General features: G+C 40.9%; 2 protein-coding genes across 2 annotated transcripts; both read left to right on the top strand.

The window, feature by feature from the left end:
- The first annotated feature begins 280 nt into the window (after positions 1-280).
- LOC133043257 (DNA-directed RNA polymerases I and III subunit RPAC2-like) lies at positions 281-787 on the top strand. Its single transcript, XM_061124087.1, has one exon. It carries the CDS (start codon positions 369-371, stop codon positions 768-770), a length of 402 nt encoding a protein of 133 aa, XP_060980070.1. The 5' UTR covers positions 281-368; the 3' UTR covers positions 771-787.
- Positions 788-11,563: 10,776 nt separating this feature from the next.
- On the top strand, positions 11,564-16,207 carry NANOG (Nanog homeobox). Its single transcript, XM_061124085.1, has 4 exons — positions 11,564-11,699; positions 13,979-14,241; positions 15,560-15,646; positions 15,794-16,207. The coding sequence occupies exons 1-4, from the start codon at positions 11,564-11,566 to the stop codon at positions 16,205-16,207; spliced, it is 900 nt and encodes a 299-aa protein (XP_060980068.1).
- The last annotated feature ends 9,103 nt before the right edge of the window (positions 16,208-25,310 follow it).

Genomic DNA, 25,310 nt, shown 5'->3' with positions numbered 1-25,310 from the left:
ACTGGGGTCTCCTGCATTGCAGGCAGACTCTTTATCAGTTGAGCTACCAGGGAAGCCTACTATATATAAAACAGATAAACAACAAGGTCCTACTGTATACCACAGGGAGCTATATTCAATATCTTATAAAAATCCATAATGGAAAAGAATGTGAAAAAGGACAGATATATATGTAAAACTGAATCACTTTGCCATACACCTGAAACTAACACATTATAAATTAACTATACATCACTAAAAAAAGAAAAGTTAAAAAAAAAAAAAAGCTTCGCCCGCCTGCCTGCCTGCCGCGCCCGCACGTTTCGAGGCATGGGGCAGAGCCTCCGGCCCGCCCGCGCCACCTGAGGATCCCGGAAGCCGCCCCCGCCATGGAAGAGGACCAGGAGCTGGAGAGAAAAATGTCTGGAGTGAAGACCTCAATGGCTGAAGGCGAGAGGAAGACAGCCCTGGAGATGGTCCAGGCGGCTGGGCCAGATAGACACTGTGTGACATTTGTGTTGCACGAGGAGGACCATACCCTAGGAAATTCTCTCCGGTACATGATCATGAAGAACCCGGAAGTGGAATTCTGTGGTTACACTACAACCCATCCTTCAGAGAGCAAAATTAACTTGCGCATACAGACCCGAGGTGCCCTCCCCGCGGTCCAGCCCTTTCAGAGAGGCCTGACTGAGCTCATGAATGTCTGCCAGCATGTGCTTGACAAGTTCGAGGCCAGCATAAAGGAATATAAAGATCAAGAGGCCAGCAGAAACGAAGCCACATTCTAGTCCCTCACACACCATACAGGGAGAACTGAGTCTAGGATATTCTGTATGTGCTCTTGGCGAAACCCAGAAGTAAAACATTGTGGTGACAGCACAATGTGACCTGCAGAAGGGCCTGCTTCTAGTTCATAACTCATCTTAGCTGTTGGAGTCCCTGCAAGAAACTGTATTCTGCTAATAAATTCCCTCTTATACTTAAAAAAAAAAAAAAAAAAAAAAAGCTTCCTTAAATTTGAATTCTTTCCCCACATCCTGCTATTTGCCTTAGCTTTGACTTCTCTCTTTCTGGGATTGAATTTATTTACTCCTGGGAGGCAGGAATCTCTTGTTCCCTTTTCCTCTCATCTCTATATAATATTGGAATACCCTTGTGTCTTGAAATATTCTAAGTACAATATTTAGGTGTAGTGTTATTAGGGTTAACAGCTTTATTTCATCCCAACACCAGTCAACTAGAGCAACAACTAAGGTGGTTGTTTCTTTTACTCCACACTCCCTCCACCATCACCATCATCACCACCACCACCATCACTTTACTCCTTCCACAAAGACCTACTTTTCTAACTTCTTCCTCTTTCTCTAAAACCTACTGAGAAACTGAGAAGCTTCTTCTCTTCTGGGCCAATAATATGGCCAAGTTCCAGAGCAACTGTATACATTTGCTAAACTTTGGTAGACATTCCTGTAGATTCCTCCTTTCCCTGGGGGCTAGACCTAATCTGGATGGAAAAAAAGGAAAAAAATCCATTTCTACTATAGGTGAAGGATCCCCTGAGGGTAGGGCGGAAAGGGGATTATGCCGTCAATAGTGTTGCATAGGGTCAGGATTCTGACAATTCAACTTGATGGTTTACCCTTTAGAACTTGACACTAGGAGACTTTACAGTTTGGGAGACAGAGTATTTTAGTCCTTACGTATCAAAACCCTTTAGTGAGAGCAAGATCTGACAAATCCGAATCAGAACCCCAAGGAAGAAATTTGATTTGTTTTGCTTTGTTTTTTGAGAGTTCTCTTAATTCTCCAGCTTTCTGAATACCAGTGTTATAGCCACTGGAACTGATTTATTAACTTAATAAATATGTGTTGTATATGCTCAGTTGTGTCTGACTCTGTGACCCCATGGACTCTGTCCATGGGATTCTCCAGGCAAGAATACTGGAGTGGGTTGCCATTTCCTTTAGGGGATCTTCCCGACCCAGGGATCAAACCCAGGTCTCCCGCGTTGCAGGCATATTCTTTAAATATTAACTGAGATTTTCCCCTACTGCCAAGCACTGTGTTCTAAGCCAGTGCTCCTCAAACTCTAGAGCACACAAAAATCAGAGATTCTTTTCTTTTCTTTTTTTAAAAATTTTTTCAGAGATTCTTAAAAGACAGATTCCTGGGCTCCACTCCCAGATTCTGATCCAGTAAATCTGGGTAAAACCCAGTTCAAGAATTTGCTTTTCTTACAAGCTCCCAGGTGATGCTGAAGTGATCTGAAAGCAGGGCCGTTCTCTGACTAGTATTGCACTAGGCTATAGTAACAAAGCAGACTCTCAATGAGTTATTATTCCAGCCAGAATCCAAATACAAAAAAAAAAAAAAAACTGTAACTAAAATGCAAAATGTTGGGAGTCTCCTAGTGGTCCAGTGGTTGACTCCAAACCTCCAATGAAGGGGACGCAGGTTCAATCCTTGGTCAGGGAACTAAGACCCCCAAAAGCCTTGCAACACAGACTACTTACCCCCCACCAAAATGTTTTTAAATTAAAAAATAAATGCAGAGACAACTGCCATGGGAGGAGTTAGGTACAGAAGAGGGACACCTAAGTCACCGAGAGAAAGGATATTATAGCAGGTGACACCTGATCTGCATCTTGAAAAACTAAAAATGCAGCCAAGCAAAGAGAGAGGAGAAAAGCATCAGGACCGAAAGGACTGGTTGGGGAAAGCAACCTGCCAAAGCTGAAGAGGCAGGCAGAGAGCAGGCTGTGGTCTTCTTTAGAGAAGAGTTCAGCCAAAGGAGATTATGGTTGATTTGAAGGGCAATCACTCCGGCACACAGTGGGTTCCACCTATGTAAGGTTAACTGGAGGTCTGTGGAGGTCTGGGCAAGAGATGATGCCTGAATGAGGGCAAACGGGGTGGTACTGGACATCCAGGCTTCCCAGGTGGCTCAGTGGTAAAGAATCCACCTGTCGAGCAGAAGACGGGGCTTCAATCCCTGGGTCAGAAAGATTCCCTGGAGAAGGAAACGGTAAGCCAGTCTAGCATTCTTGCCTGGAAAATCCCATGGACGGGGACCCTGGTGGGCTACAGTCCACAGGATCCCAAAGGGTCGGACAAGACCTAGCAAACAAACAACAAGAACACCAAACATCCAAGGGACAGACTAGTGAAGTATTAGGAGACAAAATGATCACAAAAGTTAATATTAATTATATAAAGGTTCAGATATTGGAAAAAGGTGTCAGTGACATGTCACCTATTTTCCTGCTAGGTGAATCTTTTATTGGATGTCCAAGCTTGTTTTCATGGTAAGGTCACTGATGAAACAAAATTGGCCATGAGGAACTTACTAAAGTTGGATGACAGGTACTTTTTGAGGGCTTATCATATTGTCTACTAAGTAAGAAGCTTCTTTGTGGGGTGGGTGGATAAAAGTGTGTTAATGCTCTTATAATAGGCAAAGTCAGTGGAGAACATACTGTGAAATTCCATTAGTAGCCTCTGAAATGGCAGTTTGGCTGGTTGTGTGGTTTATTTTTACAACACAAGCAATTTAAGAGTAATCTATCTCTCAGAGGACCTAGAAAGAGCTAATTTGTTGCAAATTAAAGTCAGCTCTTTCCCAAGAGTTCCAGGCTCATGTAATTCATTTTAGGGAACCTGAGGCCAAGAGCATTGTTGTTTGTTTGTTTTTTTAAGTGCTATTTTGTATTTCACATTGAAGGGCAATTTAATATTTAAATGTTAGGAAATGGCTCTACCTTCTATTTACTTACAAAGTTCTAGATCTTTTGAAACCCACTCCTTCATCAACAAACAATGATTGAGAGCATCCCTACTATTGCCCTTGACTGTTCTATAACAGTACTTCTCAAACAACCACTTGTCAAAGATACACCTGAAGAACTTTTAAACACAGATTCACAGGTTCCAGTCACCCGCACCAGAGAGTCATACTCAGCAATTCTGTGGTAAAGCCCATCCACTTATGTCCCTAATAACTCCCAGGAGATACTGATGATGCTGGCTTGTGGACCACACTCTTCTAGGGCTGGAAATACTACACTAAACAAAACAGACAAAAATTAAAATAATGCCCTCACAAAATTTATCTTTTAGTGGTAATGGGGAACAGAAGATGGTGATAGGTGGATACAATAGAAAAAATATATATTATGCAACATGATGAGAAGTGCTAAGAAGAAAAGTAGAGAAGGACTGGGAAGAGGAGGCATTACTGAAGAGGAAAATTAAAGATTTAAAGGAAGGGAGAGATCAAGTTGGTTGTAATTCTGGGGAGGGGGTGGCGCGGGGAAGGGCAGGGAACTGATCAGAGAGAAAAGTAAGGACACAAAAGCCCTGATTCTAGAGGTTTCCTGGCTCATTCCAGGATCAGCAGGGAGGCCAGCTTCACGGAGATGATGGAAAACACAAGGACACAAGACAGAAGTCAAGTATACGGCCAGAAGAGAGCTTCTGTAATTCAGTGTACTGACTTGTTACTCTGAATGTGCGAAAACTAAAGGAGGGTTGTGAGCAAAGGAATAGCTTCAAGTGATATGTCTTTAAAATTTTTTTTCAAAGATGAGTTGAGAGGCTATTGGCCTAATCCAAGCAATATAGATGGTGGTTTGGTGAGGACCATAGCCTTGGAGATACTTAGAAAAGGTCAAGTGCAGCCCTATGTCTCTCTCTTTTTAAGAAAAAAGCATTTATGTTTGTCTGTGCTGGGTCTCAGTAGCTGTACAGGCTTTTCTCTAATTGCGGCGAGGGGCTACTCTCTAGCTGTGGTGTTCAAGCTTCTCACTGTGCTGGCTTCTCTTGTGGAGCACAGACTCTAGCGTGCATAGGCTTTCAGTAGATGCGGCTCCTGGGCTCTAGAGCACAAGCTCAGTAGTTGTGATGCACCGGATTAGTTGCTCCGTGGCACGTGGGATCATCCTGGATCAGGGATCAACCCTATGTCCCCTGCATTGGCAGGCGGATTCTTTACCACTGAGCCACCAAAGGAAGCCCTGAGCTTTCTCTTTTCCCAGAGGACACAGGACACAGGTAATTTCAAGCCCCCAGCTCTTTTATGACATGAACAGTAACAAAATAAATACATGTTCTTTGTTTAAAAAAATAACCATTTCTTGCTATCCATTGATTTTCTATGCCCTAGTCTGTATGATGATCAAAAACAGTGGGAAAAGGAAACATGGAGAGAAAAAAAATTAGAAGAAAGAAATAATTGGGATTCTGGGCTGGTTCACAAAGATCCCTGGAGAAGGAAATGGCTACCTACTCCAGTATTTTTGCCTGAGAAATCCCACAGACACAGACGAGCTGACAGGCTACAGTCCAAAGGGTCAGACTTAACTTAATGACTAAAACAATGACAAATTGGATTCTGCTAAATTTTGATGGTATTCATCAACAAAGATGGCCTTAGAATTTTGCCCTAAGCAACCAGAAAGATGGAATTCTTATATACCAAGATGGAGAAGACTATAAGAGGAGCCTGTGTAGGAAGGAACATTGAAAGATTGGTTTGGGAAATATTAATTTTGTGATGCCTACTAGAACTTCAAGTGGAGACGTTAAGAAGGGAGTCGGATATAAGAGACTTAAGGCTCGGAAACATATCTGGGATAAAGACATACATGTGAAAAACAAAAGCATATAGATGGTATTTAAAGTCATAAGATAGAATTATCTGGCAGTCCCGTGGTTAAGACTGTACACTTTCACTGCCCAGGGTGAGTGTTCAATCCCTACTGAGTGAACTAAGATTCCACAAGCCATGTGACCGAAAAAAAAGTTATAAGATAGGCTGAAATAACTAGCAGTGACTATAGGTAGAGATTTCAGAACTAAATTTGCTGTGTGCTTTGCTTAGTCTTTCAGTTGTGTCCAACTCTTTGTGACCTCATGGACTATAGCCCACCAGGCTCCTCTTGTCTATGCAGATTCTCCAGGCAAGAATAACTGGAGTGAGTTGCCATGCCCTCGCCCAAGGGATCTTCCCAACCCAGGGATCAAACCCAGTCTCAGGCATTGCAGGAGGTTTCTTTACTGTCTGAGCCACCAGGGAAGCCGGAGAACGAAACTTGGGTACATCCTAATTTTTAGATATAGGAGTGAGGAAGAACCAGAAAGGAGACAGAATCACCAGGTTAGTAAGAGGAACACCAGGAAAGTGCAAACTAATAAGAGGAGGGGATTTAATTCAAAACTCAGTTTTGTTTTTTTCTTTTACTATTCCTGTGATCACTTTTCACCTCTTAGGTTTCTCAATTCTAATTTCCAAAGACCTATTAAACATCTCCATCTGTATTTATTTATTAAAAGCACAAAGCTTGAGCATATACTGCACATCAGATGCTGGGCTAGATGCTAATCAAGGTGCCTACAACACAGACACAACAGTGCCTTATACACAGCAAGAGCTCACTTGTACTCTTTCTGCCATCTTCCAGAATCACCTTAACGGTGCCCACACATGTCCTGGCTGATGCTCTCAAGAGTATCAACAATGCTGAAAAGAGAGGCAAACACCAGGCTGTGCTCCAAAGTCCTTGTCATATTTCTAACTGTGATGATGAAGCATGGTTTTATACAGGCGAGTTTTAAATCATTGAGGACCACAAGGCTGGGAAAACTGTTGTGAACCTCACAGGCAGGCTAAATAAGTGCGGCGTGATCAGTCCCAGATTGGATGTAAACGATCTGGAAAAATAGCAGAATAACCTGCTCTTGTCCTGTTGGTTTGGTTTCATTGTACTGACAACCTCAGCAGGTATCAGGGACCGTAAAGAAGTAAGATGAAAACACATAGGAGGGAAAATCCTTGGACTCTTTGTCCAAGAATGTAATATACATACAATACAATACAATACAGCTGACTTGTTGGGAAAAACCCTGATGCTGGGAAAGATGGAAGGCAAAAGGATGAGACAGTTGGACAACATCACTGATTCAATGGACATGAACTTGGGCAAACTCTAGGAGATGGTGAGGGACACAGAGGCCTGGCATGCTGCAGTCCATGGGGTTCCAAAGAGTTGGACACAACTTAGTGACTGAACAACAATACATATGCATGCAAATAAAGTGCCTCAGAGGACAAAAAAATAGAACTCACTATAGATGAGTTCCAGTCATTTTCTCTCACAACCCCTTCCACTGCACCCTGCCTATGAGCCATGTTAAGTGACTGTACTGGAATCCATCATTTTCCCTAATGCCTTTGCCCAAATTGTGTATTTACTGGAATTCCCTTCCTTAGTCTCTCAACATTTTCCTATCTCAATTCAACTTAAGATCCTCTAAGAAGTCTTCTCTGACTCCCTTCCTCGACTCTACCTTCCTTGTTTATTCACCCCCAGTATCTCTTGTCTACATCCTGGTGCTGTTTGGTTGATTTGTTTTCAATCTTTATCACACATTTAATCTACTCTATGAAATGGTTAGCTCCTCAAAAGTAGAGATCATATTTACTTACTTGTTTCCTCTCAGGCTCATGCTAGGCACCTCTTTTACTATGAGCTGAAACAGCAACAAATAAATATTTCCTGGCCAATCAACTGTTAAATCACTAAATGTATACACATGTATGTACACTGACAGGAAACTGTTACTAATAGAATGGGCTTATTAGGCAGAGTGAAACAATGTGAAGAGGAAAGAAATAGTAACAAAAATTTACATGAGAATTAAAAAAAAAAAAGTGAAGGCTTACCAGTTTGGGCATACTCAAGCAAACTCAAGTGGACAAAGGGGTGAAGCCTAAAAGCAATAATATATTAATAATATATTCAATAGTTCCACCAGTAATAAATCAGCAGTGCATTGAATAATTCCACGTTTGATGTATATGCCATGCCTGAGATTTGAGGGGAGGTAAAGTCTGTATTAACACTTGTGATGGAACTTCCTTGGTGGTCCAGTGGCTAAGACTCCACACTCCCAGTGCAGGGGGCTGGGAGTTCAACCTCTGGTCAGGGAACTAGATCCCACATGCCGCAACTAAAACCCGCCACAGCCAAGTAACTAAGATAAATATATATTAAAAAAAATACTTGTGATGACTGTTAGTGTTAGTCACTCAGACGTATTCGACTCTTTTGCAACCCCATGGACTGTAGCCCACCAGGCTTCTCTGTCCATGGGATTTCCCAGGTAAGAATATCGGAGTGGGTTGCCATTCCCTTATCCTTGGCAAATCAACAAAACCCAATGAAAAGTTAACAGGACCAGCTCTCCTAAAAGGCTGTGTAGCCCAAAGTACATTTCTTTCTTTCTTTTTTAAAAAATTTATTTTATGGGCTGTGCCAGGTCTTAGTTGCAGCATTTGGGATTAGTTCTCTGACCAGGGATTGAACACAGACCTCCTGCATTGGGAGTGTGAAGTCTTAGCCACTGGACCATCAGGGAAGTCCCACAAAGTGCACTTCTTGTCTATAAATAAGGAATAAATCATAGCCGTAAAATATTTCTCCTTTCTAGTATTTAGCTTTTTTTTCCCCTTCTCCTTCCCAGATGTTGCTCTTAGAACTATCAAATTTAATTTAAAATCATGATTTCACTGACCATTTTTGCATTTGGGGCTCTGGACTCCAGCACATTATCACATACCCTTCCTCCACCCACACAGCCCACCCCAACAAACCCACGGTCTCTGACAGCTTCCGAGGCATTCTCAGCCTCATTCAAATTGCTTTCCAGGTCAAGGAATGTAGTAAGCCTACCTTCCAGCTATCAGCCCCCTGCCCTTTGGTCTTTCTCTCCGGAGGCTCTTCCTTTAGACACAATGGGACACAGGTAGGGGGATGGGGTGAATTCATCTCAGGCTTTCATTCAAAGACCCCCACCAGCAAAGAACAAAACTTCGCGTACCAGCAGTTTAGAGAGCTGCAGGCAAACCAACGTACCTGGTGGCCTTGACTGCCCTCAACTACCAAACAGTGCTAATTGAGAGCCTGGAAGTCTAGTTTTCCCCCATTTAAACTTACTTTCCCCTTTTTATTGAAATGTAATTGATATATTAATACAATATCGTACTAGTTCAAAGTGTACAATGTAATAACTTGATATACATATGTGTTGCAAATACATCACTGACTCAATGCACATGAGTTTGGGTGGGCTCCGGGAGCTGGTGTTAGACAGGGAGGCCTGGCGTGCTGTAGCTCATGGGGTCACAAAGAGTCGGACACGACTGAGTGACTGAACTGATTGACTGATGTGTTGCAAAATGATCACCACAATAATAAGTTTAGATAACATCCATCACCTCACATTCTCCCCACCCCCCCCACTTTGGCCATGCTGCGGGGCATTTGGGATCTCAGTTCCCCGACTGCGGATGGAACACACGCCCCCAGCAGTGGAAGCACACAGTCTTAAACACTGGACTGCTAGGGAAGTCCCTGACATTCCTTTTTTTTTTTTTTTTAAAGAAATTATCTTCTATTTCTAATGAGACAGAAGCTCTCTGCCTGAAACACAATGTATTCCACCCACCCTCTCCTTGAGGCCTCTCTTCCAGACTCTTTTTCCCTCCAGGATGGTGGTCCAAGAAAACAAAGATTACACAGAATTTCATCCCCTTGTTTGGACCCAGCAATAATCCTACTCTTGCAAGTTGGCATCTTTGTATTGAGTCAAACTCAGCTCGTGTGGGAGCTAAGCCAGCAGGTGGAGACCTGAGCGGCAGAGTGGATGGGAGGATTAGTCAAGAATTGTATTTTAGAAAAACATATAATTGCAATTTGCCAAGGGTTTACTTTTAGATTTGGGAGATTGGAAACGAAGAAATCTTAAGATTCTTGAATGCTGAATTTGGGAATGAGAAGGAAAATTGAAGGCGCAGATGGTTATCTTTTGTCCATAAATATGTTAGTGCTGGAATTCAACTCTAAAAACTGCTTCTTTGGGAAATAAACCAAAAGAAGAAGAAGAAAGAGGATGGTGTGGGGTTTAAGGACCAGACAGGATTTCCATGCCAGAGAAGGAAAAGCTATTCAAAGAAAGAGCCAGATGAAGCAAAAAAAGGCAAGATAAAGATGACTGCTTAGGAAGGAGAAATAGTCAGGAGGGCAAATGTTGGTTCTAAAATAAATCTATCACATTTGCTCTGGCAAGTCTGTTCCAAGAATATCAATTGCCTAGGTAATGTTCTTTTTTCCTTGTTTCCAATGCAGGAGACACAGGAGACCCAGGTTCCCTACCTGGGTTGGGAAGATCCCCTGGAGGAGGAAATGGCAATCCACTCCAGTATTCTTGCCTGGGAAATCCCATGGACAGAGACGCCTGATGGGCTACAGTCCCTGGGGTTGCACGGAGCGGGACAGGACTGAACAAGGAACACTTTCACTTTTCTTTTCACAGGTCAATAAATTTTATTATTTTACATCTAGTAATGTCCCAGGTAAAGAAGGTGGTGCTTTCATTCTATCATGCAACTGGATGCAACATCATGTTCACTGGATTAGAACAAAAATCTCATCAAGTATTGTCAGACTTAGAGGTCATGGGCATAGGGTCCTGAAAGAATTTCTATTAACAGCCATGGGTATAGATCATGGACATGTCAAATGTTACCAGCATTTTAATTTCCTTGATTCTTACAATAACACAGAGAAGGTACACATAAGGTACTTTTGCCCTTGTTTGTAGATGAGGAAACCAAGACTTAGTAAAGTGGCTAAGCCAAGCACTTACGTGTTTATGTGTTTTTAAAAACCAATTAAAAATCCTCCACAGTCATGGTTTATGTTTGATGACTAACCAGGCTCCCAGGATCCTAGGTCTGCAGGTCCTTTCCTCTGGCTTTTGCCCTGCTGAAAAGACTTGGTGGTTTTTCTGAAAGCCAAAAACCAAGACAGAAGTTAGGTGGGGGTTGAAAACAAGTACCAATTTCTAACATCAGCTGATGCCTTAACATTCCATGTGTTTTACTGTGACCTTAGAGTGAACCGATGAGGAAAATGGAGTTAGTTGCAGTTTTTGCCATAAACTAGCCTGATTTCGAGACCCTAAGGGGGTCTCAAATCAAGGGAATTAATTGTCCCAGTGAGAGTTTCAATCACCTTAGGTGGCCACAGGAATCGGAGGTGCATCTTTGACTTTTAAAAGGTGGAAATAAGGTGAAGCTAGGAGTACCTCATTGCTGGATTCATTGTGTTTCCCATTTCCGAGGTCCTAGTTTTCCAGTTCCCCACCGGCTCTGGGTTACTCTGCAACTCTCTTTTGCATTACAATGGCCTTGGTGAGACTGGCAGACGGGATTAACTGGGAATTCGCAAGGGTGTGTGTGGGCGTGGGGTTGCCAGGAGGGGCGGGGCCAAGTATGGTTGAGCCTTACTTATAAATGTAGCGCCTCTAATTTTTTTTTTCATTTTCCTAGATTGGACTGGTTGGCTCTTATCTTGCAGGTGACTCCTTTCATTCCGTCTTTTTTTTTTTTAAGTAAATACTTTCACACCTGGAGATCGTCACCTTTCTCTAAGTTCTTCTACCTAGATTCTTCAGCCTGGACTTTTCCTAGCATCTAGCATCTAGCTCTTAGGCTTTTTCCCATCTTCTTCAACTCAACAACATGAGTGTGGATCCAGCTTGTCCCCAAAGCCTGCTTGGCTCCGAAGCGTCCAACTCTAGGGAATCTTCACCCATGCCTGAAGAAAGTTACGCATCCTTGCAAATGTCATCTGCTGACACCCTCGACACGGACACTGGTAAGAAAATACTGAATCCTTGAGGGGCTAAGTTCCTTCAGGGAAAGAGAAAGAAGAAAGGGACTGAAGGTCATTTGTCTCCCTCTTGAGCCCATCAATATAAGCCGGTGTCATTATCTGTTAATCCTCTCGACACCTCTTTTCCAACGATAATCTGATGGGGTCGTGCGCTTTCCCTGGTGTCTCAGGCGTCAGGACCTGTGGACCGAGAGACGGGGGACCCGGGAGGAGCAGTTCAAATGTATACGGTGTATTTGAGAGTTTACGTGCACAGGCAAACACGATGTGATACACTGATGTGTAAAATCTTAGCGTCATGCGTAGCACCCGGTATCAGTAAATGTTACTGCTAAGCTAGAAGTCAGAACATCACCGCTTGGTATGGGTTAGCATCACCTTTTTGGTCTATTCAAGGTGTGCTAGAGATGGCATCATTAATGATCCGAAACGCACCTTTTGGAAATATTTCACCTTTCTACTATACAAGTAGCTGTCGTGTCTTCTCCTAACCTGTGGATGTTTGGATATTACTGGGTAGTTTGTAAGCAAGCATCTGGTATGCTCAGGCCTCCTAAATTCAGGGGAAGTAAGTGTTCACCTCACCTTATGGTGGATGGTTGCAGAAGGTTTAATAAGGCTGCCTAAGTGGGTAAGAGCTCAGATCTGAAATCCAGTTTGGCTTCAAAATCTATGCTCTCGGGTACTCTTTCTGCCCGCTTCTGATGCCTATGTCAGAAGCTTTCTCTATCTCCTTTATACTTTAATAAAAACTTAATATATGTGTATATATATATATATCTATGCTCTAGTACTTAAGCTTCTAACTGGTAACTGTGAATGTAAGAGATGCTCAGAATACTGTAAAGACAGCACCACCTTTTTTGGGAAATCAATTTGGCAGTCATTATTAAAAATAAAAAGGTACACTAGCCATTTGCCCAGGAATGTGATTTTTAACATTTATGGTGTAAGACGGCCAAAGAACTATTTATGATTACAACTGTAGGACTCGGTTGTGGAGAAGGGAATAATTAAACAGAACAACTGCTGTGTTTGAGGCAAGATGCCCCAACTGAGATATTTGAGTGTTGGATTTTAATGTGAACCCCATTTACCTAAATTTTGTGTTAGTATCCTTTTATATTTCACATGTTGAAAATACAGCACTTAATACAAGCAAGTGGACATGTCCTCCTAGCAACCTAACTGCACATTTGTAGCCGTGCATCCGCATTGGAAGAGCACAGAGTCTTAACCACTGGAGCACCAGGGAATCCTAGACAATTTTTAAGACACACCTCACCTCTAGTCATGAATTGAAGACTTTCCTACTTGTGAAATTGTGATCTTTTTTTTTAGTTGTTGCTGTTTAAGGGCCTATTTATTCCATGACAAGCGTAGAAGTCAAGTTGAGCACTGGGAATACCTCTGTACAAATAAATCTAATACAGGAAATAAAGTCTCAGTTACAAAGTCAATAATATATGTCAAGCCCTGTGCTAGACAATTTTTGTCTGTTACCTTGTTTTGTTACTTCTAAATTTTGTCTGTTGCATCATACTAATCAATGGAAGACCTCCATGAGATATACAACATGGGAAAGATAACAAATATTTTACAATTATACATGGAGTATAACCTTTACAAATTGTAAATAACTATATTGTACACCTGCAATTTACATATTATACAGCAAGCATATTTCATTTAAAAAAAAACCAAACAAACTTATGATAAGCTCAGCCCAATTGCCAAACCAAACAACAACAAAAAAAACTCCATGAGGAAGGGATAATCCTGGAAATGAGACCACAGAGCTAACCAAGGTCTGGGTTACAGTAGGAGTTTATTGGAATTCACATTTTCAATAGGAGTTTATTGGAATTCACATTTTCTGACAGTCCTGGTATTAAGACTGGGTAGTAAACTGTTAATTCTATAGGGTCCCCAAGAATCTGGATCATCTGTTTTATCAGAGGTTTGAGTCCCCCTTTGCTTCCCACCCAGGACAGGGGAAACTGGTGAGCTGCAGTCCACGGGGTCACAGTCTGGACAGGCCTTAGCCACTGAACAAAAACTGCTTCCCAGCAACACGTGATATTAACCATGTCTATTACATGTAAAATGTTTTTTGTGCAAACTTGGCAGAGTGTTCAGGATCACTCAAGAATAAAGTTATTACCTACTATCTCACTCTGAGGACTTTTAGTAGTGCTTTGAAAACAATGTATTTTTAATATTTGAAATTTTAGAGAAAAGTGTTGTTTTATTCCCAACAGTCTCTCCTCTTCCTTCCTCCATGGATCTGCTTATTCAGGACAGTCCTGATTCTTCCACAAGCCCTAGAGTGAAACCACTGCCTCCGTCTGCTGAGGAGAGCACAGAGAAGGAAGAGAACATCCCAGTCAAGAAACAAAAGATCAGAACTGTGTTCTCACAGACCCAGTTGTGTGTGCTCAATGACAGATTTCAGAGGCAGAAATACCTCAGCCTCCAGCAAATGCAAGAACTTTCCAACATCTTGAACCTCAGCTACAAGCAGGTACAGTTGTTTTGTTGTCTGTGCAATAAGAAATAAAAAATAAGGGATTTCCCTGGTGGTCCAGTGGCTAAGACTCAGCACTGCCAATGAAGGGGGCCTGGGTTCTATCCCTGGTCAGGGAACTAGATCCCACATGTCACAACTAAGATCCACCACAGCCAAATAAATTTTTTGAAAAATAAAAGAATGTTTATGCACCCCTACAAATAAGTCAATTTTTAATAATGAAAATGGAATCTTTCTGTAATGTGTTTTGTGACCATCTTTCTTTCACTAAATATCTATTGCAAATGTGTCATAATTTATTAAACCATTTCCCTTGTTAAACAAGCCAAAATTGTGAAAACATTTCCAATTTTTCCTTAAACAAAGGAAAAATACACTCCTATCATCTTGAGTTAGAAGAGTCTTAGCCAACCACTGGTTCTCATTAAAATTAAAGTTGCATGTTTTATCTGTATACATCTGATTACTGATGAAGTTAGTCATTTTTCGTATATTTATTGGTTAGTTTATTCAGGCAAATGGTTTTCTAACTCTGGTACCATACTTGGAAAGTCCTCTATCAAATGATCTTTATGTATAGTTGTCCTTGTGAAGTATGTTTCATAATTCTTGAATTAAAATACCATTATATTAAATGAAAATGTGCTAATATGAAAGAAGGGGCTTATTATTGCAAACAAGTTACTTTTAACTGTGACTAATGAACAGTATGGGTAGACATTTAAATGGGAACCTCCTAGTTGGTAGCCATACTCACAGTGTATCTAACTGGTTAAGTTTATTAAACATAAGTTTACTAAAAAAGCCAATTGACTTGAAAGGCTTGAAATTCACTCACAGATTCAAGATCAAGTTTGAGATAGTGTAGTTATCAGAAAAAAAACCAAATCTTAATATTCTTTGATTCCCACTATCAACACATCCTGCATTACTAATATTTTATTTTTAAATTTATTTGTGGGTTTTTGGGGGGTTTTTTAATGGACTTCCCTGGTGGATCAGACAGTAAAGTGTCTGCCTACAATGCAGAAGACCCGGATTCAATCCCTGGATCGGGAAGATCTCCTGGAGAAGGAAATGGAAACCCACTCCAGTATTCTTGCCTGGAAAATCCCATGGACAGGGGAGCCTGGTAGGCTATAGTCCATGGGGTAGTAAAGAGTTGGATACGATTGAACGACTTGACTTTTGGCCATGTAGCACATGGGATCTTAGTTCCCTGACTAGAGATTGAACCCACGCCTCCTGCACTGGAATATCGGAGGTCCCTACTAATACCCTAAATTTTTTCTGGTTGTCTTTTCCTTGTCAGGTGAAGACCTGGTTCCAGAACCAGAGAATGAAATGTAAGAAATGGCAGAAAAACAACTGGCCAAGGAATAGCAATGGCATGCCTCAGGTAATGACAGAAAATTTAAATTTTTCTGCTTTTTTCCTAACAAAGACTTTTTTGTTCTGTCTGTTGCTGCAGCATGCAATCCCAACCATGGGCAATTCTGAACTTCCAAGTACTTTTTCAGTTAATTCATTCTTCTTTTTTCAAAAGGGCCCAGCAGCAGCAGAATACCCGGGCTTCTATTCCTACCACCAAGGGTATTTGAACTCTCCTGGAAACCTGCCCATGTGGGGTAACCAGACCTGGAATAACCCCACGTGGACCAACCAGAGCTGGAACAGTCAGTCTTGGAGCAACCACCCCTGGAACAATCAGGCCTGGAGCCCCCAAGCCTGGAATAACCAGCCTTGGAACGATCAGTTCAACAACTACATGGAGGAATTCCTGCAGCCTGGGATCCAGCTCCAGCAGAATTCTCCTGTCTGTGATCTGGAGGCCACCCTGGGAACTGCTGGGGAAAATTATAATGTACTACAGCAAACTGTCAAGTATTTTAGTTCCCAGCAGCAAATCACGGATTTATTCCCAAACTACCCTCTCAACATACAGCCTGAAGATTTGTAACGGCTCTTTGTGACGGCTGTTGTATGCAATCTTAACCTGAGCAGAGACTGTATATTCTCTAGAATTTCTCTCGTTTTAGAATTCTGTACCGCTTCCCCTTAGGAAGCTGCTTTTCACTATATCTTCTGTGTCAATTGGAAGGGAGGATAATGAGTCCAATAAGAGGTTTCAGAAGCATTGTACAACATGACAAAAGGTGTCTGGCTATAGATAACCCGATTATAGTATTTTGGATATAATATATAATATTTTCGAAACTTTTAGGATCTAGAATCTAACTTCAAGCACAGGGAGCAAAAGTACAAAGACATATGATGAGGATTATTCATATTTTCTGGGATGGGAAGGCTTTACTTGGTAAGAATCTCAGTCCTTAAGATGAAGGGTGCTTTACTGATTTCCTCCACCCCTTTTAGCTATTTTACTACAGCCCCTAATTTGTTCATCACTATTTTTGGAGAACGATGTTTTGTATTTTGCCACATCATAGTAGTGCCAGTTTGGCGGGTTTGTTGTTTAAGTACAAATAAATAAAAAATAGCCATTTTACATTTAGTTGTCTCTCCTCGATTTCACGCAGTGATTCAAAGGGTTAAAAATCTGACTAAACATGGAAAACTTTTTTTTTTTTTTTAATTTATTTGGCTGTGTTGGGTCTTAGTTGTGGCATGTGGGATCTAGTTCCATGACCAGAAACTGAATCCAAGTCCTCCTGCCTTGGTAGCTGGCAGTCTTAGCCACTGGACCATCAGGGAGGTCAACATGGGAATATTTTTTGATATGGAAGGGAATAAACTAATCTCTAGGCATCCAGGAAACTAGAAGTGAGTAAAGGAAAGGTAACCAGATACACAATATTAGGTGATGGATTAATTAAACCTGAACAAACTTAACTTTCTTTCTGTGTAATATTGAAACCATAAAATCTGTGGTTTACAGTTAAAGAAGAATGCCACGTCTGGAAGATCTGGAGCAAAGGTTTGTAAAGAAGCGAAGTGGTGGGCAATGGAGGGAGTGAGGGAGCTCTCCTGTAGCACAGGACAGGGTCTGTGACTGCTCTTCTGCCAGAAACAACTGTTAGGGTTCAGCTTAATCTTATTTATTCTTATTTTTTATGTGAAATTCAGAATGATTCTTTAAAATCAATAAAAGTTATTTAGAGTATAGCTGCTTTACAATGTTGCTTCTGCTGTACTAGCAAGGTGAATCAGCTCTATATATGTCCCCCCCCACTTTTTTTTCTTTTTGCATTTCCTTCCTATTTAGGTTACCACAGAGCATTGATGGGAATAACCAGAGTGGTTTTCTTCTTTTCCTCGTGGTTCCCCTAGTTTTCCAATTTTTATCTATTCATACTGTCCAACCCAATTAGTTTAGACATTTGACTAAAAGAGGAAGTCAGTGAAAATTTCTATCAATACCAAAGTTCAGTGCTATATTCTTTTTGACTGGCAGATCTGTGGATTTTGTGCCAAGCAGCATATTTAACCGAGTAGATAATGGAAATAGAAAGCACTGATTGATTGTATCATCAGTCACTTTAATATTTACAAAATTCTTGGCTCTAAACAAGTGCACAAGATGAACTGACAAATTTGAAAAAAGCACTAAATGATGAACCAGAACCTGGAAAATGGGAAAATAGTTACTGTAAAGTGTTATTGGGGGTGGGAGGAGGCTCAAGAGGGAGGGGATATATGTATACACATAGCTTATTCATGTTGTACAAAAACACAACATTGTAACTTTGTTATATTCCAAGTAAAGTGGTAGAACCCAGGAAACACTAAATTTAGTTTTCCAGTACTGAGATGAACCACTGTTACAATTTTTTTTTTTACACAACTTTGTTCTTTGGATTAAGTGTAGCTATAAAACATTGGGAATAGGTAAGGAACAGCTAATTTAGGAAGATTTATTAGTGCCAGAAAGGATAGGAGCACCTATTATGTTTAAAACATCATGTTAGATAATGGAGAAGAAGGGAAGCAAGACTGGAGGAAAAGGGGGAAGCAGAAAATAGATCAAATTTTGATGATCACTAAATGGCAACCCACTCCAGTGTTCTTGCCTGGAGAATCCCATGGATGGAGGAGCTTGGTAGGCTACAGTCCACGGGGTCGCAAAGAGTCAGACACGACTGAGCCACTTCACTAGCTTTTGAAAATCAGCCATTTTACAGAAATGCCATTCATCTATTTAAAGACTGGAGCTTTTGGTTGCAAAACTCATTGCAAGAATCATTAAAAACTAAGCAATAGAGAAATACATAATGAAGTGAGTCTAGTAAACAATATTAACAAGATAGCATATATTTCTACAGGTGTTTTAGTATATGTAATATGGGTGGTTTCTATATGTTGATTTTAATAGACTTATTCCATTGTAAGAGGATTATACCATACATTCTCTGCTGAAAGACTTTTATCCACTTTACATTTTTCAGCCTCTTTGCACGTCAAAATTGAGAGATCTGAGGTAATTTAGATAAATAATAAAAATTGACAATTACATTCAAGAACAGAGTCCCTATTTTCCTTATTAAACATAGTAGTTAGCGTTGAGATGGTTTCTTCCTCAAATGTTCTCTCAAAATATTTCTGTTAATGAAAAGTGAAATTCAAGTTAGTCGAACCAGGGAAAGATTTTAAGTTTTTTGGTGTTTCCTAATATCTCAGTGTGACTTTGTCATTTCCTTAAAAAAGAAAGATTGTTACTTAACTTTAACTCTGACATCTTTCCTGACATTTTCATGCATACACCTGACATAAACATAACTCACTTTTCCTATCCAGATAAATTATATGCATTTTCTGCAACTCACTTTTTCTAACTAAAAATAAAAATCTCCATATCAATGAATTTAAATGCTGTATTGACACATACTAAATACTGCAATACATATTGCAAATACATTAATTTGCTTCCGTTTTGGTCATTTGCCATTACAAATCAAGTTGCTATTAACAACAGCAGTTTAAAGACTTTAAATGTTTGCTTTGGGTCATAGGATTACCAAGAATATAAACTAGTATAACAGAAGGAGACAGGCAAAAAAGGAGATTATTAAGTCACCTGCCAGCCTCTCCCATCTTTCCACATCCCTTCTCTTTAGAAAATCTTGATCTCTCCATCCTCCTCCCTAAAGGAGGTGGATGTCACTTCCAATGTCATTTTACTGCATTATATTCTAGCTTTGTCTTGATTTTCAGCTTGCCTCTCCATTTCAGTTCATGCCTGAACGAGAAGCACACCGGGCTGAATTTGCCTAAGTCTTCTGAATTCCACAGCCTGGATTCAAAGCCCAAGAGTGGGAGGAATAGAGGCCTTGCTTACTGAATTTCAAGCACCCAATTCTCAGGGTAAAGGACAAATATCATCCTGTTAGGAATAATCCTACTATTCAGAAAACTTGGTGTCTAGGGTGGGGTGGGGGGAGGTGGGAAGCCATGATTTGAGACCCAAAGGTAATGGCAGACAACCGCCAGACGGGGCAGGAAAGGGGGAGGGCCCTCAGTAAATACTGCTGGCCCCCCGGGGCCCAAGGAGCTGCCTAAAGTGGGAGATAAAGGGAATTTGTTAAATAAAGAAGCAGTTGGGGCCGACAAAAGCTTCTGGCACAGGAAGTGAGTCCGACTGTGGAGACCGAAATGTAGGCATTTGAATAGATGCCTTGGTGTGAGGCTGAGGTGAAACCAGACTGAAAGCAACAGCAGCTGGTGGCGAGCTCTACCTTAAGGGGTTCCCGGTTTCTGGGTGTTTGACGTGGCCTGGGAGAAAGTGTCCTTGAGAATTTAAAAAGGTTAAAAGCTTGGGAAATGAATGCAAAGTAGCTCTACCTCCAAAGTATAACGACCAAGCAAGGTATTGAAAAGAAAAATCTCACAGATGAAATCAAGATGCTAGAAGCCTATTGAATGAATTAAACTGGGACAGGCTCATGCACTTAGGGTCTCAAGGGGGAATTATAGAAAGGTTGACAGTGTTCATACAACCCGTGTCTTGGGTGCAAGATGTGACAGGGACTAAGGATGTGGTCAGACTGAATTAGGGCCACAGCTTTGCAGAAAAAAATGTAGCTGGACACAGTCACCCAGGCTTTCTCCATGGGGACATTGAGGGCAGGTACTCCTGGCCATAAGTATAGCTTTTAGCTTGATGAGCAGCTGTGGAATTTATTTTCACCACTTGGGTAGAATACAAGTGGCGTTGGAATGGGTGTTACCAATGGACCACCAATTTAAAAGCTATGGATGGTGGCACAATCTGATCAGAGAATTGTGCACAAGTTGATCACAAATCCTGTGATCCCCCTCCGTCACCTGGCTTTTAAAAGTGCTTCTCCGAAACCCTCTGGGGAGCTTCTGACTCTTTAGGGCATGAGGAACCTGTCTCCTTGCATGGCTTTGCAATAAACCTTTCTCTGCTCCAGAAAATAAGTACATAGGTAAAAGCTATGGATGTTGGATGCCTCTGGTACATAAGGATATTTAGTGTTGGACTAAATGAGAGTACTGATGCCTCTTGCTCCTCTGGTCCCATTCTGTGTTCTGTGTACCTGTACTCTGCCTATCCAAATCAGTCATACTTACTTAGCTACACTTAATGTGCTATATAGGGATTCCCAGGTGGCTCAGCGGTAAAGAATCCACCTGCCAATGCAGGCGACGCAAGAGACTCAAGTTAAATCCCAAGGTCGGGGAGGTCCCCTGAAGCAGGAAAGGGCAACCCAGTCCACTATTCTTGCCTGGAATACCACGAACAGAGGAACCTGGCAGGCTACAGTCCACAGAGTCGCAAAGAGTTAGACATGACTGAGCACTCATGCACACATAGGTTACATAAATTACATTTGTTTTCCACTGTCAAAGTGAACATTCTCAGACAATACAGTAAATGCACTTTATACTTGATGAGTCACCCAATTCCTGCCCTTCTGCAATTCCTTCATTCATTCTTAGCTTCCCCCAGATCCTAGTTCTCATTTTTCAGGTCTCTTATCCGTCCTCAGTCACTTGACCCTACAGTCATACTTAACATTCCCCAAATTGTGTAAGACTTGGTGGATTCCTTCAGTGTTGTCTGATAAACCATTAAACACAAGTGCAGTCATTCCCACAGATTCCCTGATCAATTTCTATCTCATTAAGTCAATAAAAATGGTTCCCTTTATCTATTGAGACTACCCTCTATAGAGAAAAAGCCCTTGTGTAAATATCTGCTGTATCAGTCTTTGTCAGGATAAGAGAAAAATGACTATTATTCCTAACTCCATGACTGGCTCTGTGCTGTGCCTTTCCTTATGCTGTTTGCAATTTCCAAAAAACTGTGAAAAAATCAAGTTTCAACTTGGAAGAAAATACTTATAAATGTATTTCACACTTATGCTGGCTCATAGCACTATAATCCACCCTATTATCATAGCTAGAAGCCCGATCATTATCCTAGGATATTTTCTTTCACCTACCATATCCAAACAGTTACTCTTTTGGGAGGGTTTTTTAAATTAAATTATACTTTGATTTAACATTGATTTACAATGTTATGTTAGTTTCGGGTATACAGCAAAGTGACTCAATGATATATATATTCTTTTTCAGATTCTTTTCCCTTATAGGTTACTACAAAATATTGAGTAGAGTTCACTGTGCTACACAGCAGGTCCTTGCTGGTTATCTATTTCCTATATAGTAGTGTGTATATGTTAATCCCAGGCTTCCTAGGTGGCACTAGTGGTAAAGAATCCGTCTGTCAATTCAGGAGACATAAGAAACATGGGTTTGATCCCTCGGTGGGAAGATCCCCTGGAGGAGGACATGGCAACCCACTCCAGTATTCTTGCCTGGAGAATCCCCATAGACAGAGGAGCCTGGCAGGCTACAGTCCATGGGGTTGAGAGTCAGACACAACTGAAGTGATTTAGCATGTATGCACACACATATGTTAATCCCAAATTCCTAATTTATCCCTCCCCCTGACTTTCCCCCCCAACCATAAGCTTGTTTTCAATGTCGGTGGGTCTATTTCTGTTTTGTAAATAAGTTAATTTGTATCATTTTTATAGTTCACATATAAGTGCTATCGTAATGGTATTTATCTTTCTGACTTATTTCACTTAGTATGATAATCTCTAGGCCCATCCATTTTGCTGCACAAATAATCACTAGTTAAGTCTATCTCTTTAATATTTTTCAAACCAATTAACAGGTTTCCATATTAGCTGTTACTACTGAAGAACTAGTGGGTAATCAGGTTTTTCCACACTCCCCCAAATATTCATATGAGGAAGAGATTATTAAAATCAATTTTGCACATAAAAAAAGAAGCCAAGAGCCTAAGCAACATATCAAAGATGGTACCCAGTGGGGATGGTCAAAATCTAGACTCAAACCCTTAATTACCTGACTCCAAAGCCCCAGATGTTTCTTTGCTAGACAATTTTCTAATGGAGAGACATAAATATAATGTGGAAAGAGATAGACCAAAAAGCAATATTTAAGGAAGGAAAATTTTAAGGAATTTTCACTTGTTACTACTGGAATTTTTTTAGAGCATATATTATCAGACAAAAATAATAAATATCTCCATTTGGAAAGAACAGGAGTAGCATGTATGGGAATAAATAATTACCAGTAAAAATAACTTTTTTGAAACATGAAAATAGGTCATGTATTTGTCTTATTACCTTTAGAGTAGAATCCTGGAACTCTGGGTTCTAAACCACAGATCAGACAAGACTGCTTTAGGCAAAGCCACCAGAGGTAGCATTATGCTCACTTGGAGGGTCACACCTCCCCCCAGGGGTCCACTACCTGTTCTGGCTCACCAGCTGCCTGCTTTAGAACCTTGGGAAGTTTCTTTCTTATCACCAAATCTTCCAGGACAAGGAAATATTTGTCTAGACTTGTCCCTCAATTGCGTGTGATCTACGTATGATGGTAAAGATACACATAGATATGCATGATGAACTGGGGGAAGGTCCTAAAGGGAACTAACTGGAAACCATGAAAGTGAAAGTGGAGACCATGAGAGGGGGCAAAAGAGGGATCGAGTTCTCTGGTGGCCCAGTGGTTAAGACTCTGCACTTCCAATCAAGGGGATGTGAGTTTGATCTTTGGTCTGGGAATTAAGATTCTACATGCTGTATGACCAAAAAAAAAAAAATTCTTTTTTTTTTAAATTAACAAAAAATGAGAAAGCTTATCAGAGTAAAGGACACTTGTTTGAAAAGTGACTCATAGTAGTGAGTAGTGAAGGAAACACGCAAACATTCTTGGCTGAGAGTGATGAGGTATTGTAATGGACGTACGAATTGCTGAGGACAAGCAGAAATGAGATCTGCTGCTGCTAAGGGTTTTAACTGACAGCATTATCAATCTCCTTCATATTGTTTGAGTGTATCAGCAGCGAGACTGGGGCGGGGGTCCAATAAGAAGTACTGGAAAAAACAGAAGCAAGCCTTCTATTTCAAAATGTCCACGGAGGGAACTCTATTCAGTGTATCAGGTTTCTCCACTCTGAAGTTGTTCTTTTCCCGCCTTTCCCGTATAGTACTTTGGGGAAGGAAGTCAATGTCTACAGCTGTTGTAGCCACCCATTGCGGAAACAAACTCACTCACAAGCACAATGCAGATAGTGGAGTGTGGTTTATTACACAGGGCCCAAGGCAGAATCTCCTCTTAACCAAGGACCCCTACCAGTTTTTGTGAAAACCTTATATACCCTAAGTGTACGTGCCCAAACCCACCTCCCCAAATTTCCTGAAACTAGTCTGAATAAAGGAAAAGAAAGATACAATCAAAGATAACCTGTGATTCATATGCCTTAGGTCTAGGTAGTTAACAGTGGACAATTATCAGTAGGCCTGTGGTCATACCCAAATAAGCATAGTAGAATTTATGGTTCTATTTGGTTACACAGACAATCAGGGTATTCTTTTAGGCGACAGAGAGTCTAGGTACGAGCCCTGGGGCTCTTCCATCAGGGGGTCTGGTCTTCCAGTTGGTATGTCCTTTCCATAGATACTGGGCTCAAAGTCCACAGTCCGGCCCAAGAGGGAGTCCTGCTTTCAAGATGGATCCTGTTCTGTTTCCTCCTTCACTGCCTCACTTAAGGAATGGGGAGTTACGCCTTCCCTCTGCACAAGGTTGAATATTCTCTCCTCCGAAGTGCAAATTCACTGAGAACCTTTGTTTACAATCTTTTTTAGAAGGGTCTTGGAAGATGCAATTAGTAATAGGTAAGACCAGGCTTTTTTTTTTTTTTTTTTTCATTCCCATAGTGTTCACAGGGTTCTCGAGGCAAGAATACTGAAGTAGTTTGCCATTCCCTTCGCCATTTTGTCAGAACTCTCCACCATGGACTGTACGCCTTGGGTGGCCCTTCCTCTTCTACTTTCTGAAAGAGCTTGTGTGAGATCAGCATTATTTCTTCCTTAAATACCTGACAGAATCCATGATGGGAATCTTCTGGACCTGGAGATTTTTGTGGAGTAATTTTTGCTAACTAATTTATTTGACACATGAAAGGTTAATCAGATTTTCTGTAACCTCATGTCTGTTTTGGTAATTTATGCCTTTCAAGAATTTTTTTTTTTCCATTTCATCAAATTGCTGAGTTTTGGTATAAAGGTATTCATACTAACTCTATATTTCCCTTCTGATGTCAGTAGGCTATCCCATTTAAACATTTCCAATATTGATAAATTGTGTTTCCTCTTTTTGTTTCTGTTCGGTCTTCTTATTGATTTATCAAGTTTATTACTCTTCAAAGAACAAATTCTGACTGAATTTTTTTCTCTAGCCTGTTTTCTATTTCATTGATTTCTGTTATTTTCTTACTTCTACTAACTTTGTGTTTGTTTGTCTCTTCGAGTTTTGTAAGGAAAAAACAGGGCTTCCCAGGTGGCCCAATAGAAATATCAACAACCTCAGATATGCAGATCATACCATTCTAATGGAAGAAAGGGAAGAGGAACTAAAGAGCCTCTTGATGAGGGTGAAACAGGAGAGTGAAAAAGCTGGCTTGAAACTCAGACATTCAAAAACTTAAGATTCTGGCATCTGGTCCCATCACTTCAAGGCAAAGAAAAGGGGGGAAAGTG

This window comes from Dama dama, chromosome 22 (genome assembly GCF_033118175.1).
Source record: "Dama dama isolate Ldn47 chromosome 22, ASM3311817v1, whole genome shotgun sequence".
In the NCBI taxonomy this organism is placed as follows: domain Eukaryota; kingdom Metazoa; phylum Chordata; class Mammalia; order Artiodactyla; family Cervidae; genus Dama; species Dama dama.
Note: the sequence above shows the minus strand (reverse complement) of the source record. Positions and strands in the feature narration are given on the sequence as shown.